At 37.0% G+C, this 18,888-nt stretch overlaps 1 protein-coding gene across 1 annotated transcript in view; it reads left to right on the plus strand.

Moving 5' to 3' along the window:
* The window catches only part of SPAG16 (sperm associated antigen 16), a 715,229-nt gene that overhangs the window by 405,464 nt on the left and 290,877 nt on the right, over nt 1-18,888 (plus strand). The window contains exon 13 of the mRNA XM_024564300.4: nt 10,332-10,458. Within this exon, the coding sequence (XP_024420068.2) occupies nt 10,332-10,458 (127 nt within the window). The remainder of the gene's footprint in view (nt 1-10,331; nt 10,459-18,888) is intronic.

Raw genomic sequence — 18,888 nt, forward strand, 5'->3', positions numbered from 1 at the left:
AGAAAACGCCACACTGAGCTTTGAATGAAAACTCTGAGCTGAGGAAAACCCAGATTGAAATCCTTTTCTCTCCCAACAGTCCAGTCCCCGAATATCTAAGGATTTCCCCCATCATTTTAGCCCTGCTTCCTCTCCTTCCTGCTATGCTGGCCGGGTTCCCTACTCACCTAGAGACTGGCCACTATGGCTCGATATCTTGCCTCTTTTCATTAAACTTGGCCCCATTCCTCATATTTGGTTTCTAACTAAAACTCTCTTTCAAGGGGTTGACATGGAAAGGAAAAGAGGTATAATATTCAAATGTATTAATTTGTCTATTTTGAGCATATTATATTAAAATATTTTGTAAAAAAAATTGAATAGAAGATTTTAGAAGAGTATTTTGGATTTAAACTACTTGTCACAGCTATTGATCAATTTACAGTTTACAATGAAGTTGATTATAATTATCTTTAAAGCTAATTTAGTTCCTGTTTTGTTTAAAGCTTTATTTTTTGAGAAAGATGTTTCAAAACAACCCTGTTGATCTGTTGTGTATGTAAAAAACAAGATATTAAATGATTGGCTGATAGCTTTAAATCATAGAATTTTTAGAATCAAAAGTTCTTTAAAAACTCATCTAACTGCAGAACATAAAAAGCAGCCATGTATGACTGAGGCATATGAGCATTCACTCTTTCTTACTCAGGTCTGAGGTTCAGGCATATGAAGGATTGGCTTTCACAGTTCCACATCATAAGACACAGGTTCTAAAGCATAAGTAACCATTTTATTTAGTCTATTAACTTTAGACACCCAGACCATGAGTCAACTCAGCAATGTGACATTTCACTTCTAGCTCTTTCTGTCCTTTATAATAATATTCAGGGAAAATCATATTTTACATTTGTTTAGTAGGTACAAAATTACCCAGAAGATATAAATGGGAGATAATGAACCTATGCTCTGAAATTAAAGGATGGGTTAGGAAATTACTAAAGAAATAGTTTGGTGTTGTGTTCTTAAGAACCGAGGTGCTTACATTTATTCTCACCATATCAGATAGGCTGAATTAAAAAATAAAATAAAGAAAGAAAATAAAAGAAATGCTTCTCAATACATGCAAGGTGTAATCAGATAATAAATGGTATTTTAAAAGAAATCTTTAATTAATTTAACCAAGGATGTAAAAGACCTGTACTTGGAAAATTATAAGACACTGAAGAAAGAAATCGAAGAAGATGCAAATAATGAAAGCAAATACCAGGTGCATATGTAGGAAGAATTAACATCATTAAAATGCCCATTCTACCCAAAGCAATGTATAGATTCATTGCAATTCCTATCAAGATACCAATGACATATTTCACAGAACTAGGATAAATATCCCCCAAAAATTGTATGGAAGCACAAAAGATCCCAAATAGCAACAGCATCCTTGAGAAAGCAGAGCAAAGTTGGAGGAATCACACTACCTGATATCAAACTATACAACAAGGACATAGTAATCAAAATAGCATGATATGGGCCTAAAAACATATATAGATCAATGGAACAGAATAGAGATCCCAGAAATAAACCCACAGGTTTAGACAATTAGGCAAAAACATACAATGGAGTAAGGATAGTCTATTCAATAAGTGGTGTTGGGAATATTGGACAGATATATGCAAAAAATGAAAGTAGACCATCTTCTTCCAGCACACACAAGAGTAAATTCAAAGTGGATTAAAGACTTAAATGTTGCCCTGACCAGTGTGGCTCAGTTGGTTGGGCATTATATCCTGCAAAGCCAAATGCCACAGATTCGATTGCTAGTCAGGGCACATGCCTGGGTTGTAGATTTGGTCCTTGGTTGAGTGCAAATGAGAAGCAACCGATCTATGGTTCTTTCTCTCATTGATGTTTCTCTCCCCCTCTTTCTCCCTTCCTTCCCTTCTCTCTAAAAATAAATAAATAAAATCTTTTTTAAAAAAGACTTAAATGTTAGTCTTGAAACCATAAAAGTCCTAGAAGAAAACATAGGCAGTAAAATCTTGGACATTTCTCATATCAATATTTTTTCTGATATGCTTCCTCAGATGAGGGGAAAAAAGAAAAAGTAAACAAATGGGATTGCATCAAACTAAAAACTTTTTGCACAGCAAAGGAAACTAACAAAATGAAAAGATTACCCACTCAATGGGAGAACATATTTGCCAATCATGCAGCTGATAATGCATTAATATCCAAAATTTATGAACAACTTATATCTCAACACCAAAAACAAACAGTCCCATTAAAAATTGGCAAAGGACATGAATAGATGTCATACAGATGGCCAGTAGATATAGGACAAGATGGTCAACATCACCAATCATCAGAGAAATACAAATTAAGACCACATTGAGATGTCACATCATACCCGTCAGGGTATCTATCATCAATAAATCAACAAACAAGTGTTGGTGAAGATGTGGAGAAAGGGGATCCCTTCTGCGCTGTTGGTGGGAATGCAGACTAGTGCAGCCACCATGGAAAGTAGTATGAAGTTACCTCAAAAAATTAAAAATGGAACTGATTTATGACCCAGTAATGCCACTTCTGGGAATTTATCTGAAGAAATTTAAAAGATGCATGCACCCCTATGTTCATTGCAGCATTATTTACAATAGTCAAGATTTGCAAGCAGCCTGAGTATGTGTCCAGATGGGTGGAATAAAAAAGCTGCGGTACATTTACACTACGCAGCCATAAAAAAGAAGGAAATGTTACCCTATGTGACATCATGGATGGAACTGGAGAACATTATGCTAAGTGAAATGAGCCAGTCACAGAAAGACAAGTACCATATGATTTCACTCCTAGGTGGAATCTAATGAATGAAATGAGCTAAAAACAAAATAGAGATAGACTCATAGATTGAGAGCTGGCTGACAGCTCTCAGCAGTAGGGGGTGGGAGCCAGGTGATGTGGTGGAGGAATTGCGCAAAAAAGAATGAAAAAGAGAACTCATGGGCACTGACAACAACAGTGTGGTGCTTGCTGGGGGTCACTGGTGGGGAAGTTGGGGGACTAGAAGGGGGTAAACGGTGATGGAAGGAGTCTTGACCTGGGATGACGGACACACAACACAGTGTACAGATGATGCATCATGGAACTGTGCACCTGAAACCCATATAATTTTGTCAACCAGTGTCACCCCAATAAATTCAATAAAAAGGAAAAAAAGGAAATCTTTAATTAAAATAAATTTGCAACATAAATAACTTCTGGCTAAGCTAAGGGTATTAGGATCAGGCAGAGGTATGCTTGTAAACCCACTCTCAGGAAAAGAAAACCCTGGCGTGCAGCACTTGTCAGTTTCCATGGTCTAAATACCCCACCATGACAAACTGCATGCCGCCCGGGTAAACTTCCTAAGTGTGGAGTTGGGGAGAGATGGGTACCGCTGTCCTGTAAACCAGTACAAATTGACCGTAGGGCACCACTGTGTCAGACTGGATGACGGTCATTACCTAAATTGAAAAATGTTTCTAACTCATAAAAGTTGATCTGTCTGGCATTGTGGAAGGATAGCCTAACAGAAATTAATGTTCTAGATAATGAATACTTCATTTTGAGCACTGAAATATTTCAAATAGTAACTATTTCTTTTAAAAAAGTCTATGAAATGTATGGTATATTGTTCTGCTTGCAGAGCTTAATTTTCTCAGGGGCTGATGACCCAAGGTCCACAGTTGACGTTGTGTTGTGCTGTGCAATGAGGAAGGTGGTATAGAGAGTGGTTAAAAGTACATGGTCTTAAGACAACTGTTTGGGGGGAAGAGGTGCCTCCATCACTAACCACCTGTGTAATACCAGTTACCTAGATTGTATACATTTTAGCTTTCTTATCTGTAAACTGGAAAACTTATCAGCACAGTTGGTTCTTGTTATTTAAGGTAGTTATGTTTTATAGAGTTATCACAGACACACTGAATTGGTAAATACAAAACCATTGCTCCTAAGAGAAACACAGGGTTACTTTCCTGCGAGCTGGTTCATCAATCAATCAATATATAAACTTGTTTTATGAGTGTTTCTGCTTAAAGACACCTTATTTAAAATATATTGTTGACTCACTAACCTTGAACTCACAGCCAACAGCACTATATAGCTCATACATGAACAAAGCTTACCTGACACACATTTTCTCCCTCAGTCACACCATGGCCTCCTTGCTCTTAGGAACACGGGATAACACTGCACTTGAGGGTCATTTTAAGCAGCAAAATCACCAAAACTACCATAAAAAGCACAAAAATGTGAAAATGGTGGCACTAAATAGACTGCAAAAGGACTGGCTGATAGTATGAGACCTGAAGCAAGAAAGTGGAGCTTCACCTAGTTTGAACTCACCAGGGAATATGTGCATCATGCGAGTAATTTTTTGCCATTCTGTGCATGCCCAAATGTAGGAATGCCTGCAAAAGCATCGCTCTGGGGGCTGAAATGACTATTAGCAATTAGGCAACTCACAAATACGAAATCTGCCAGTAATGATGCCAACTGTACTATAGGGTGTTACCATACATAAATTACAACAGTAGGCACACAATATATAACAGCTTAAACTACAGTGTTAAGTGTAGGAACTGTTATAGTATACAGTTATTCTCTTTTGCCTGGGGCATTAATTTGCTCCAGCTTGCCATTCCAGTATTTGGTCTTTTTATTTTATTTTGTCCATTTCCCAGTTTACTGACATTTACAGCTGAGCTTCCACTTTTTCTCACTGTCACTGGTGTGCACGGCTGCAGCCTTCGAGCCCCTCCCTGCAAGCACACCCTTGGCAAAAACAGTTCAGTTGACTATTTAACAAGTCTGAGTGAGGACTTGGTACTTGAGTCTTCAGCTCTGTTACAGTTATTTTATTTATTCACCTTTTGCTTTTATTCTCAACATGCTGGCTGCATTCCAGGTGTTTGAGGTTTCCCCAAATCTCCTTGTTAAATATGTGGAGTTTTAGTACCCCTTCACAGTGATGCTCAGACTGTATGTTTATTAAGGGTTTTGGACAGGAACTTTCTTTTGTCCGGGAGCTGTGACCTATTCGTGAGCTTTCCTAGGGGAGACACTCAAACACAGCACAGATTATTATTTCATGATGGATTATAGTGATCTTAAAGGTAGAGCTTGTGGCGCACTCCGTGGCAGATTGTATTTAAATATCACTTCCTCCACTCAGTGTTTAACGGAATTCCATGGTCACAGAAAAAGGAACTATTGCATAATGAAGGATTTTATATTTTTGTGATAACAGAAAACACACAAAAGACTCCCATTGTTTACCTTTTATTAACTTCTGAAGGCAAAACTTGGATGTCACCTGAGGACTTTGCCTTGCTGAGATGAAAATTTGGGTGGGCTTTAACACTAGCACACACACATATATATATATATATATATATATATATATATATATATATATATATACACACACACACACATATATATATATACACATATATATATATATATAAACTTTAAAAAAATAGATCAGGGGATGGGAGGAATCCCTCACTGAACTTGGATATTATGAATCGCAGTAGAAGGTTTTAAATAACTTTCACTTGTGTTTATTTTAGATTCTTAGATTTAGGTATTTCATAAGGAATTTTTATTTCAGATAAACCCCACAATAAATCTTATCATTTTATGTTGGCTCAATTATATAAATACTATTTAAAATCCAGGTCTTACAAAGGGTTAATAAAAATGAATTCCAATTCACTTTTTCAAAAAAAAGGATAGCTATATCAGGCCATTTTCTTCATGTTTACTAAAAATATATTCCTGCTGCCTTTTCATAAATGCTCCATAATTCCATTAGCCACATTTTGTTGATCTCTCAATTCACACAAGCCTGAAGTTTAAAGGTATAATTTCATATTCAATATTAATAGTGTTAAAACAACCACACCAAAAAATAAAGTAAAATAAAATAAAATAAAATAAAACACCTCACAAAGGAAAACTATGTGTTAAAATTGGTGTCCTTTTATGAGTTAACATAGGTATGGGAAATACATTGTAAATGAAAATGTAACTGCTGTAGAAGAATAGATAGCTTTGCTTTTGCTTTGTTTTACAATGAGTTGGAAGTTCAGAAAACTATCCATCATTCAGTTACTAGAAGGGTAAATTAAATCAGGGGGCAGGAAAGAGAATAGAGGAGACAAAAGGAAATAAAGGAAAAGCAGGAGGTGAGTTAAGAATGAGCTGTTGCTTGTGAACTACCTTCTGCCTACAGAAATGATAGGAAAACAGCAGACAGGGCAACAGAGAGAAAATTGCATCAGGCTTCAGTGTTTATGTTTTTGATGGAAACGTACAAATGATTGCCATCCCTTACAGTGCTGTCATGCTCCATCACTTCAGTCCATTTTCACCTTGCAAAGGAAGTCGGAGTGGGACTTCCTTCTCTGGCAGCTAATTAATCTCTCACAGGCCTGCTCTTGTAGTGCCCCTCACCTGAAGCTAGTGGCTCCTGAGCAGAGTTCTTTCCCCCTGGAGCAGTCCTTTCTTCCCTTGAGGAATAGGAAGACCCATCTTTTCCTTTTCATTTGGGAAGCTATGTGAGCTTTAATATAGCATCGAGAAATAGCTCCCTCTTACCCACCACTGTAAAAGAATATAAACTCCCAAATAATGGAATTGGGTTTTAATGACAACAGACAAAGCCTGAATGTAAATTTTTAATGTGCACCATTTTTCCCATAGTGCATATAATAGATAAGGACACATGTAACTTAAATTATACACTTTCTGTGTATATGTATTTCTTAGATCTTTACTGTGATGAAACAAATTCACTCATAATACTGATGCATTTGCTTTAAAACTACTACCAAATTTTGCAAGTAGGAGAACGCTTTTAGTTTAACTATGTTTTAGCTAACTATGTATGTAAAAAAATTAAGAGCATAATTTCATATATGTTGAAATGCTCCAATTAAAAATAATAAAAATCCTACTCAGTTTTATTCTATTAAATCACTACGGTCTTTTACTAAGTTACCACAAACCGAACACTTACAAAGTATATTTCCTAATTTTGTCACAGGTGGAAATTTTATTTCAATAATGGCTCATAGAAGGTTAGAAACATGAACCATACATTAATATTTTTCTGATGCTGTCCACATATGTCTTTCTTTTTATTGAAGTTATCTTTTATATTCTCTTGCTTGTTTTTGTTAAATTTTTGTGCAATTTTATGTTCCCTTTACTTTTTATTTCCCTTTAATTAAACACAAAATGCCTCTGGTCAGACATATAATTTGTGCCTTTAGAAAGCAGAAGACATATATTAATGGAATAGCTATTCCAAATATTAAAGATTCTTTGTCCATCTGTGAAGATATAATTTGACCCATGCATGTATGGAAAACATACTGGACAAGAGAATAGGATTATTATAAATATTCAATTAGTTACAGAAATAAATATGGTTCACATTTTCAACATCTTCACATGTGTAGTGTTAACACCGAACAAGGTCCATTGTGTGTCAAAGCCCAATAAATGGGAACAGGAGACTTCAGCAAAGAAAGTAGAGGTTTATTAGTTGAGGAAATGGTGCCACACCTGGAGTCAAAAATGACCTAATGCTCAGAGGCCAAGCTCCCCAATAGCTTCTAGGAGATAGGTTATACTAGGGAAAATTATAATCATCGTGACTAAGGGAGTTAGGCTTGTGGTCAAGGTTGTGGTTTCTACTGACTGGTCAACACGAGGATAGAGGGTAGTAGATGAGTTCATCTGTTCCTGATGTCAGCCAGGGTGTGTGTGGCTTTGTCTGCTTTCACAAGTATGTGGTCAGTGGGGTGGTTCTGGAGCTGAAACACAATTGAAGCCTAAATGTTATGTCTAGTTTTACTAAAATTCTGGCTCTGTGGTCAACAGACCCAAGGCTCTGTTCCTAAGATTATTCGATACTAATCAGAATCTCATTATCCTGAGAGCTTGATAAGTGAGGGAGTGGATGCACAAGGGAGAAGGAGGCAGATGAGTCAGGGTGCTAGATGAGACCACTTTTAATCAAAAGGGAAGAAAGGAGAAAATTCACATGAAACAAATGAAGTTTCAGAGCAGTTACAGTAGTAGTTATTTAAAAATGATACGCAGGGTGTTGTTAATGGCACATTGTAGGGAGTCTGTATTAGGCAGTCTTTCTGTAAAAGGGTAGTGAATTCTGTTTTAGCAACAGTTTAATTTGAGGCAAATTATTTTTGCCCTTTAGGCTTTGTTTTCTTCTTTGGTAAGACAAGTCTACTTTGGTCTTGAACTTAATTCATAAATTTAACCCTTACTTCCATGGTGGAACCTTTCTGCAGTCTCAGCTGAAAGTCTGAGGTGCCCAGTAAGTTCTCTCTTCTCTGGCTGGCATCAACGTCCAGTGCCTGGCCTCTGGTATCACTGTTCAGCTCTCAGCCACAGAGCAGGAGATCTCTTCTAGGCCTTCTGGAATATTACTCTGTAGAAATGCCATCTAGACCTAAGCCAAGAATTCATAATAAACCCTCACACAGACTACTGCCCTTCCCAGTGTAGCTCCCTTTTCTCCGGGGCCCTACACTGTAAATTCAGGCATATTAGCAACCCAGACTGTCCTCCCTGCCCCTCGGCTCAGTGAGATTTTAATTCTCCTGGGGTTCTACCATTGTAGTTGAGAGCAGGGTAATGCTTCCAAGCAGAAAGACACAGCAGTTAAGAAGCTTGTGTGGAGTTTTCCCCTTCATTCAGGGACTTCCAAACTGCACTGTGTTTAGTTCAATGCCAGCAACAGTTGCCTGATACAATTTGTGTAATTTTATAGCTGTTTATGGTGATAGGAGAAGCACAGTACTGGTTACTGTGTTATGGTTAGAAATGTAAATCCTAGCAAGACATTTTTATTGTTAGATAAAGGAGATAAAGAGGCTTTCTGTAGGTGAGGCAAGTGGAGGGTGGTAGGGGGGTCAGGGGCATTCACAATTGATATAGAGCCTGTGATTCAGGGGCTTTGCAACAGCTATCTCTATACTTAAAAATATACTTGAAAATGGAGGAGAGATTAACTTCAGAGAATAAGTCAGTAACACACTTGGTGCTATGTCTGTGGAAGACAATAAGTATGTTTAGAAATTAGTGATAACCTAAGTTCAATTTCCCTTCCTCTGCCATTAATCTTTAGCAGATAGCTGTCCCCGTACAAAGATAAGTCATAATAAAAAGGAACCAGAACTTATGAAGAATTGCAAAAATTGAAGAGTAAATAAATAAGTATAAACCAAAATTCCACTGAAGGACATACATTGCATAAGAAATAATCTAATTAAAGTTATCAATAATTCAAACAAAAACTACTGATCAGAGCTTAACTGACTGATTATGATATTAAAAATATACTGAATCGTCTGTTGACAGCATTATTAACTACCTTCCACTCTTTATTTTTAAAGTAGATTTATAAATAAAGTTAATTAAAAGCAATCAAACATTACAAATGAAGAGTGATACTACCGTACGCGTATGTGCTGTTTCATTAAGAAACAGTCCTTTTGTAAAATGGAGAAAAGGCAAAACTGCAGTTGTCTTTTCAGTTATTTCCTATTTGTTTGCATCAGCCATTCGCACACTGTAGCCTATATCAGAATCACCTGAGAGTTTTTTAAAGCACAGGTTGCTGAGTCCCAACCCCAGAGGATGAGTCTCGAGAATTTGCATTTTAATATGCTCCCAAGTGATGCTGATGCTGCTGGTCCGGGTAAAACCCTTTGAAAATCACTGGTTTAGATTCTCATCCCTAAAGGCAAATTATAATCACCATGAGGAGATGTTAATTCGCACTAATACTCAGGCTCCATTCCAGACCAATTGAAATAGAATGTCTGGGGCTTGAGGCTAAGTATCTTAGGCGATTTTAATATACAGCCAAGCTGGGAGGAAAAAAAAAAGAAGTGGAATGACTTAAAGTTTATCTGGTCTTAACCCATTAGTGGGATGTTTTCTTTTCTCGGCACATTCCTTTATTAAATGGGTACAAATTTATGTTGCCATTCACCATAAGGAATGGGTGGGATAGTATTAAGATGGCTTTATCGATGCCTTTATAAATTAAAGGCAATTTATACTTAGCCTCATGCTATTAATTTATATAGTGCTTAGAACCTAAAGTAATTTTAGAATTTTTCACAATTGTTGTTCTGGTACACTTTGCCATTTATAAAACTATGCCTTAGATAGTTAAATTATCTTTATTAGCATTGTTCTATACAGTTAGACCCCGAAAGAAGCACAGAGGTGCTAACTCCTGAGACTTTAGCTCTGGGCTTCTCTCTCCACAGTGAAAGATGCAGATGCACTCTGTATGGACACACGGACTCTGTGAACAGCATCGAGTTCTTCCTTTGCTCCAACACTCTCCTCACGGGCTCGGCGGATAAGTCCCTGTCTGTGTGGGATGCAAGAACAGTAAGCAAACCCATAACAGTTTTTCCACGTTTCAATAAGTTTAGTCACTCTTAGTCACTCTTTAGGTAATGCGTACGACTTCTAAAGTAATTGTGCAAGTGCGGGTGAAGTGAAAGAACCGCAGTATGTTTCTATTTAAAGGTCCTGTCAATGCACTCTTATCTACCCTGCCTCTTAAATGTAGGGACTATACAAACAATGTCATTAGTTCATTAAACACTGTTTCAGTTATTTATTGAAATAGAAACTCTGCTGGGTCAGCACGTAGGAGAAACAGGTAGTGCCTCTCCTTAACTGCAATTAGGTAAGGAAGGAGGAACAAGGAGATCGTGAGTCATGTGTTAAAGTGGAAGAGTGTACACAGTGTGGCAGAAAAGCAAGAACGAGATCCCTCATTTGCTCGGAAGAGTGTGGATGGCTTCCAAGGGGAGGCTGTGCCATCGTGAGCTCAGATTTGGAGGGGAAGTACAATAATACATTAGGTAGTTTCGAGAAAGGTGGATTCCGGGAAAGGGCAGTGTATGTACAAAGCCATGAAGGGTGAGGCGACAACGGCATATTTTGGGAGCAATAATATGTTTGAATAGAGCTGAGAGAGAAAAAAAGAAATGATAGGCAAGAGATACAGATGGCCAAGGACAGGATAATAAGTATCTGATTGAAGTTTTATACTGCTTTGGAGGATAAGATAATCGGATTTGCCTTTTCCAAAGATCGACGGTAAGATGAAGGAAGGAATCAGTCTCACTGAGGAGGCTAATACATCAGGCTAGGGGCAGAAGAGAATTTGAACTAGGAGTTTGTGAAAATAGGGAGGATTGATGGATGAGAGACAGGAGGTTTCACTATCAGAACTTAAAGTGACTGTAGATGGAGACTGGTAGAGGAGGAGGAGGGATTCAGGGCAGGGCGAACAGCTGTCGAGTTTGTCTAGGATTGCGCATTTTCCTGGGTCATGGGATTTTCAGTGCTAAAACTGGACAGCCCGCCACTGGGGCTTCTAGAGTGATTTAGAAGTGAAGAAATGGCGATAAAATCTTGGGACTACATACTGAAACAGTTTAGCTGTGAAGATGAAGACATGAAAAGGCTCAAGCTTTAGAGTCAGATAAACGCTCCTCTTTTGTTTAGAGAGGAGACAACATGTTTGTCTGATTATGGGTAAGAGCAGGGGAAAAGGAAGGGGTTGAAGATGCAGAAAAGAGAAAAGATAATAGAGAGGCTTATTGAACACTGATTTTAGCAATTCGAAGAAGGCCTAGATGTGCAAAACAAGATCTCCATATTCATTCTTAGCAACATTTGATGAAGATAACGAAGAAAACTAAGACCCCAGGAGACTCTATGAAAAGGAATGAAATATCCATAGTATCTGGTTCCTGGGTCAGTAAAGAAATACAACTATAATTTCTCCCATTTACCTGCCCTTATGTAACACATGATCAAAAGGGAATATGAAAATGACATGCAGGTGGTGTGCACAGTGACTCAAGTTTGGTATGAGGAGGCTCTATTTAGTCCTGTAAGGCAAATTTATTTAAGCTAAGAACAGGACGTCCTCAGGTGCAGCTGAAAAGTGCCTCAGAGACCAACTTCACACGTTGCAGAGAGTTAGACTTCTGAGCAGGCTAAGCCAAGGGGCACGGTGGGGAAAGTGACTAAAGAATAAAATCTCAGTGATTTGCTGTGGGGTACCAAGGTCCCACAACCTGCACCTTGCTTTACGATGGCTTAGACCCTGATGCAGTGGAGTTCGCTTTTGCTCACAGAACATCAGTGGAAAAGCAAGGTTTTCAATGAATTTAGTCCAAATACTTAGATGTGAAGTGTGTATAAAAGCAATCAGGAAAGGAAAACCCATAGAGAAAATATTCATTTAGCAGTGACCTAAATTTTATGTTCATTTTCTCTTGCTATCAGTTTTTTTTTTCTTTTCTGTCTCTCAAAGTGCTTTAACTGAATGTTCTCAGAAATTGGGTCTCTCATTTACTTTCTCTCATGTGAGGAACTGAAGCACTAATGCCTGGAAGTACAACTGTTCTTATTATGAGGAGTTGCCTCTCATAAATCTGCCTTAAATGCATGGAGTTGTTTATTGGCGGTGACCTCCCTACCTGATGCCGCAAGCTGCCCGTACTGTTTCCGTCCCCGCAGTAGCTCTGAAAGCAGGAGAGGGCGGAGTCGGCGCAGCGCAGGGCCGGGAGCGTGAGCAGCATGCGCGTTGAATGTATGTGCGTAGAAAGGTGGTGAATCCCAAGAACATTACTTTAATCAATATAAATATGTACATTTTAATTGGTTTAATCACTAATTAAAATGTATATTATTAAGATTATTTTTGTAATTTTATTATCAAATGCATGCTAGCCCTTTTATTCATTAATACTAGGAAAAGGGCTATTTGGTATAAATGAAGTGTTACAAATAATTGTAAATGCATCAATGATTAGAAAGAAAATCCACTGAATGTGTGTATTTTCTGAAAATATTTTCAAACCATATAGTGAAAAATACACATTTAAACTGATACCTGCAATGTAGACTTATCATGTAAAACAAAGGGAAAAATCACTCTATTTAGGTTACTAGTAACTTAGCCAATGAAAGGTGATAGCTAAAATATTGATACACAAATCTACAGATAAGGTATGAAAACAAGTCTAGAATTAAACAGCCTCATCTCACTAAAATTGCATGCACTGCTAGGGATTTTGTCTCAAATGTACCTCATTTTTTTAAAGCACAAAACAGAAAACCTTGAAATAACCAGATTTTTAAAAATTCATTTTGTAGCCATAGTATTAAAAAGCTACATGTTATATGTTGTTTATAAAATATGTAATTATTATATAAACAATAAAGTCCTTAAATGTAAATTAACTTTTATACTTGAATATTGTGAGATATTGAAAGGATAACCAGGATAGTTATCTTTCCTTCTGTGTAATAATAAAAACTGCAAAACACAGTAATATAGATGATGTTATTTGACTTGTAACTTCAGCTGAATACATAGTATGCTAATCTTTTTGATAACTTTCAGATTATGTTAATTCTCTGAGAAATGATAAACTCTCAGGTTATACTAAAAGTCTGAACCTAAAAGGAGATGGATGACTTTCTTCTCGGTAAAGGAAAAACAGTACATTTTGTCACCTTAATGTGATCAACTGGTATTGAGACATCCTCTAAAATATTTTTGATTAAACATGAAAATGACCAGTGGGTTATATTCCTATAAATTAGTTTTAAACCTCTTTCTCTCATTTCCAAATACATACTAGTCTTAAATCATTAACCTAACCTAACAGCTTATTGTCAAAGATGATGTATGTGCTGACCTCTAAGTCAGTCTCTAAGTCAGCTGGACAGATCAGCTCTGAACGTTGGGGGAGATGAGAACAGGGATATAAATCTCTGTAATTACCAAAGAGCAGCTATTAAATAGCTTGCAGGTTGGAAACTCATGAAACTGCTCTGTTTTACAGGACTACACACAGAGTATTTTTCCTCAAAGTTAGGAAACAATAAAATTATGTTATTAAAATTGAAAAATAAGAATAAGATTTAAAATGGCCAGAATATGATGTGTGATATAGTGCATTTAATGAAAACTTGCAATGCCCTCTCAAAAAGCAATGTGAAAGATCCCAACATACACCAGTGACTTGGAAGCCATTTTAAAATAAATGCAATGAGATTATTAGCCATTCACACGTTCAATTAAAATATCAAGGCTTTTGCCCTGGCTGGTGTGACTCAGTGGATTGAGCACTGGCCTGCAAACCAAAGGGTCACCGGTTCGATTCCCAGTCAGGGCACATGCCTGGGTTGTGGGCTAGGTTCCCAGTCAGGGCACATGCCTGGGGTGTGAAAGAGGCAAACACACATTGATGTTTCTCTCCCTCTCTTTCTCCCACCCTTCCCCTCCGTCTAAAATTAAATAAATAAAATCTTTAAAAAAAAAGAAAATATCAAGGTATTTGATATTTTTTTTTAAAGGATGTTCTCATAATATAGCAAAAAATAGACTAGGATGAGTAATACACCTGCGAGTTATTCAGAGCTGGTTTGGCAATGGTCAGAGTTGCTGACATTTCATCTCTTACGATGAATCAGACAGAGTTCATGGTCTGGACTGCCTTTGGTGGCCATGCCTTGCTCCCTGGACTAACTGCAGGCTCTTGTCCAATAGATGGTGTTGTTCTGACTTAACTTTAGCCCAAAGATCCAGTAACTGATCGCTGTGAGTTTCTGTAAAGCGGAACTAAGAACTCACCAATGAAGTTAAAACTCTTGAGTCCTGTCTGGTACCTCGAGCACTGTCGATGCCATAGTTCAACCTGCACCCTATGTAGGCCTGTGGGTTTCCTGAGAGTGATCTGCTGAACTCTCAGAGGAGCCTAGCGTTATTCATAAGCCAGAATGTGGAAACAAAGGCAAAGTGTGTGCTTTCTCCCTCTAGGTTTTATTCCTAAACCACATTTAATTGAGTAATATTTATTGAAGATCTTTGTGTCAGGCAACATTCTGGCTTCTGCATTGTTGACTCTGATAGAGCCCCTGCCCTCAATGAACACATAGTCTATCAATGAGCAGACATAAAGGTGAGTTATCCTGAAATAATGTAGTGATTGTTACATACTCAACATAACTATATCTTTGGCTTCTTTTGCCAATGCTCACTGTTACAAGAGGTGATCTTATGATTAACACTTATTTAATGCCTACTATGTGCCGTCACTTTACCTATAACATCTATTTAATGCTTACTGGTATTACCATTACCTGTGTTAGGAATTGGAAAAACAAAGGCTTAGAAGAGTAAAATAAGTCGCCCATAATCAGCCAACTGGCAGATAGCAAAGGCAGGAAGCAGGCTGACTCTCCAATCTCAATTTTATATTGTTATTTTTTGACCCCCAGTTTTTTGTTGGTCCTTCACTGAAAAACTAGAAGTATTAAAATGGCATTTCAGTGAAAAAAGATGATGTGCTTATATTTACAAAAATAGTGTTTTAACACTACAATTAAATGTTTCACAAGTCAGATCTCTGCTTGTCTGTAGCAACTATTAGAGCTACAAATGACTCCTGGCAAAGACATAAAACTCTAAGGGGAAAAAGACCATCACGGTCTGTAACTATCAATTAGATACCAGATTGTCAGATTCATCCACCAATTATGCAAAGGCATTTTTGTTAAAGTTTTCCTAGGCATTTTCCTTATTCTGAAGTCAATCAGTTGGTTTTATAAACCAATCAGAAGTTTTCAAATATTTTAAAACAAAGTAGAAAATTCTGTTCCTATATTGTTAAAAGAGTTTGATTCAAAAGCTTTCAACAGTGATTGCCCTTACATAGATCTGGCAGAGGCAACACTTTCAAACAACTGTTATCAAATGTTCTGCAGAGCAAGCTTCTTTTGAAAATGGTTCTTTTTTTGTTCACTGTCAAAATGCTACCTTTACTTTGATTATTGGTTTCAAAAATATCTGCTCATAGCACATGGTTGACAAATGTTTGTGATCACATAAAATGTGAACAAATTATGTATGTTTTGTGGAAAAAAGCATAACTCATCTTTAAGGTCAACTTTTTTTTAATGTTTTGCTGAAACATTACATGAAATTCTGTGGGAATGTGAAACATTTTCTTGGTTATTCCCTGATTCATTACAAAAGATTGTGAAGGGTATAATCATCAAAAGACTAGTTTGAATAAAATTAAACTGCTTAAAAATATTCAAAGTGCTCCAAATTGCAATAATACATTGCAGTACTTGAAGAGTGCCTCACTGCATTGTTATCCATATATTGTGATGCAGCTTGCTTTGGGGACCTTGGTTCAATGACCTTGACGTTGTGCAAATCTTAGGCGAAAACTTACTCCTCCTGCGCTAAATAAATGTCAGCCACCATCAGTCATTAAACACCTTATGCCCTATGTGAAATTAACCAATATATACAAAAATCTTTTTTAAAGGCTTTCCCTTTGTTAGTTCCTTTGCCTAACATACCTTTTTACCCTTCAACTGGTGAGTTTAGTTTACTTTTATTCTTAAAGTCCTACTTCACCTTTTCTAAAAAGCTCTCCCAAATTTGCCATTCTGGATTAGATGTCCCAAGGGGCCACGAAGAAAATAGGTGCTACACAGAATTTACTAATGTTTTAGTAAAATACTTAAAATATTGAACTTTACAAATGAGGCTTTTTTTTTCACAAAAAAAGAAGGCTTACCAATTTGCTTGCTTTTTGGGTATTAACTAATAGCTTCAGTAATGTGGTACAAGCAGATATGTTTGAAAGATAAATGTGCTTAATTGTTTCTATAGAATCCTGGGCTTACATCTTATATTATTTTGCATTTTTGTCAGATTACAGCACAGTAATAGTACACAGCCATTCTGTCTAAATTCAGACTCAAAATCTGGTGCATATTAAGCAGTGTGGCATTGGCATTCATTGTCTGAAATCTTTCTGTTCCCATTTCCTCATTTGTAAGATGTGGATAGTAGTATATTACATAGGGGTGCAGTGGGCTTAAATGATTAACCATGTAAATTGCTGTCAAGATTGATGGATAGATATAAGAACTTGATGTATGTTAGATATTCCATGGCAGCCGGTACATCATACCATAGTTGTTTGCTGCTAATGTTTGTCTATTCTGAAACTCTCACCTTTCTTCTCTGATTTCTCAATGATTGGCATAACAGGCATTCAACAGATGTAGAAGAAAGAAAGGGAAAATTAGGAGGGACCATAAATCAGATTTTTGGTTTTTATGAAGGATAATCTTTTATATGAAAAATTTGCTGTTCTTCAGAATTGAAAATGAGTATTTTAATACATATTAAAATGATCATGAATTGAATGAATTTCATGTAAGGGCTCAAACAATTATTTTTTAACTCAAAATGCATTTTTATATATCTCACATACTACATAAAATGTATGCTTGGTAGTCTAGCAAAGTGGTTTGTCATTATATTAATACTTTCAAAAAACAGATCTTGTATTAATTTATATCATCTTTTTGTTGTCTGTTTCATCAATTTTGCTCTAACTTTTATTATTTTCTTTTTTATGATATATTTGGGCTACTTTTGTTCTTCTTTGTCTAGTTCTTTAAGATATAATGTTCTGTTGTTTATTTCAGATTTTTCTTGTTTCTTGAGACAGGCCTGTAATAATATAAACTTCCCTTTTATTACTACATACTGTCTCTATTTTTAATTTTATTTATTTATTATCAGAGAGAGGGGAAGGGAGGGAGAAGCAGAGAGGGAGACATGGATGTACAAGAGAAATATCAGTTGGTTGCCTCTCACATGCCCTCAATCAGGGGCCCAGCCATCAACCAAAGCATCTGCCCTGACCTGGAATTGAACCAATGAACCTTCGATTCAAAGGCCAGCATTCAATCCTCTGAGCCACATCAGCCAGGGTGTACTGTGTGATAGGTTACCATGCTGATAGGTTAATTCTATTAGATTATTTAAAATTTTAAGAGTTAAAAATAATGTATTCATACTTCATGCAGTTCAATCAAATCTCACAAATCAAGATGTAAAGATGTGTTTTGTTTTAAAGATTTTATTTATTTACTTTTTAGAGAGGGAAAGGGAGGGAGAAAGAGAAGGAGAAAAACATCAGTGTGCGGTGGCCTCTCATGCACCCCTACTGGGGACCTGACCCACACCCCAGCCATGTGCCCTGGACTAGGAATTGAACCGGCAACCCTTTGGTTTGCAGGCCAGCACTCAATCCACTGAGCCACACCAGCCAGGGCAAGATGCAGTTTTAAGAGGGCATAATAATAAATGAAATTCCTAACCAATTGTTTAGATTAACAAACATTTTTAATGTAATCTTTATTGTACTTTTTCCATTACCATTCAGTCCCCTTATTCTCCCCCTGCAATCACCGCACTGTTGTCCATGCCCATGAGTCCTTTTACATTGTTGTTCAATCCCTCCACCCTCTAAACTCCCCCCACCAACTAGCTGTCATCTGTTCTCCATCCATGAGTCTGTCTTGGTTTTGCTTGTTAGTTCAGTTTGTTCAGTAGACTCCACATATGAGTGAGATCATATCGTATTTGTCTTTCTCTGACTGCCTTTAAACTTAGCATAATGTTCCCCAGGTCCAGCCATACAGTTGCAAAGGGTAAAATTTTCTTCTTGTTTAGTAATATTCCATTGTGTAAATGTCCCATAGTTGTTTTATCTGCTCATCTATTGATGGACACTTGGGCTGCTTCCATATCCTGGCGATTGTAAATAACACTGAAATGAACATAGGGCTGCGTATGTTCTTTCGAATTTTGAGTTCCTTTGGATATAATCCTGGAAGTGGGATAGCTGGGTCAAATGGCAGATCCATTTTTAATGTTTTGAGGTATCTCCATACCGCTTTCCACAGTGG

Source organism: Desmodus rotundus, chromosome 2, assembly GCF_022682495.2.
Source record: "Desmodus rotundus isolate HL8 chromosome 2, HLdesRot8A.1, whole genome shotgun sequence".
NCBI classification, from domain to species: domain Eukaryota; kingdom Metazoa; phylum Chordata; class Mammalia; order Chiroptera; family Phyllostomidae; genus Desmodus; species Desmodus rotundus.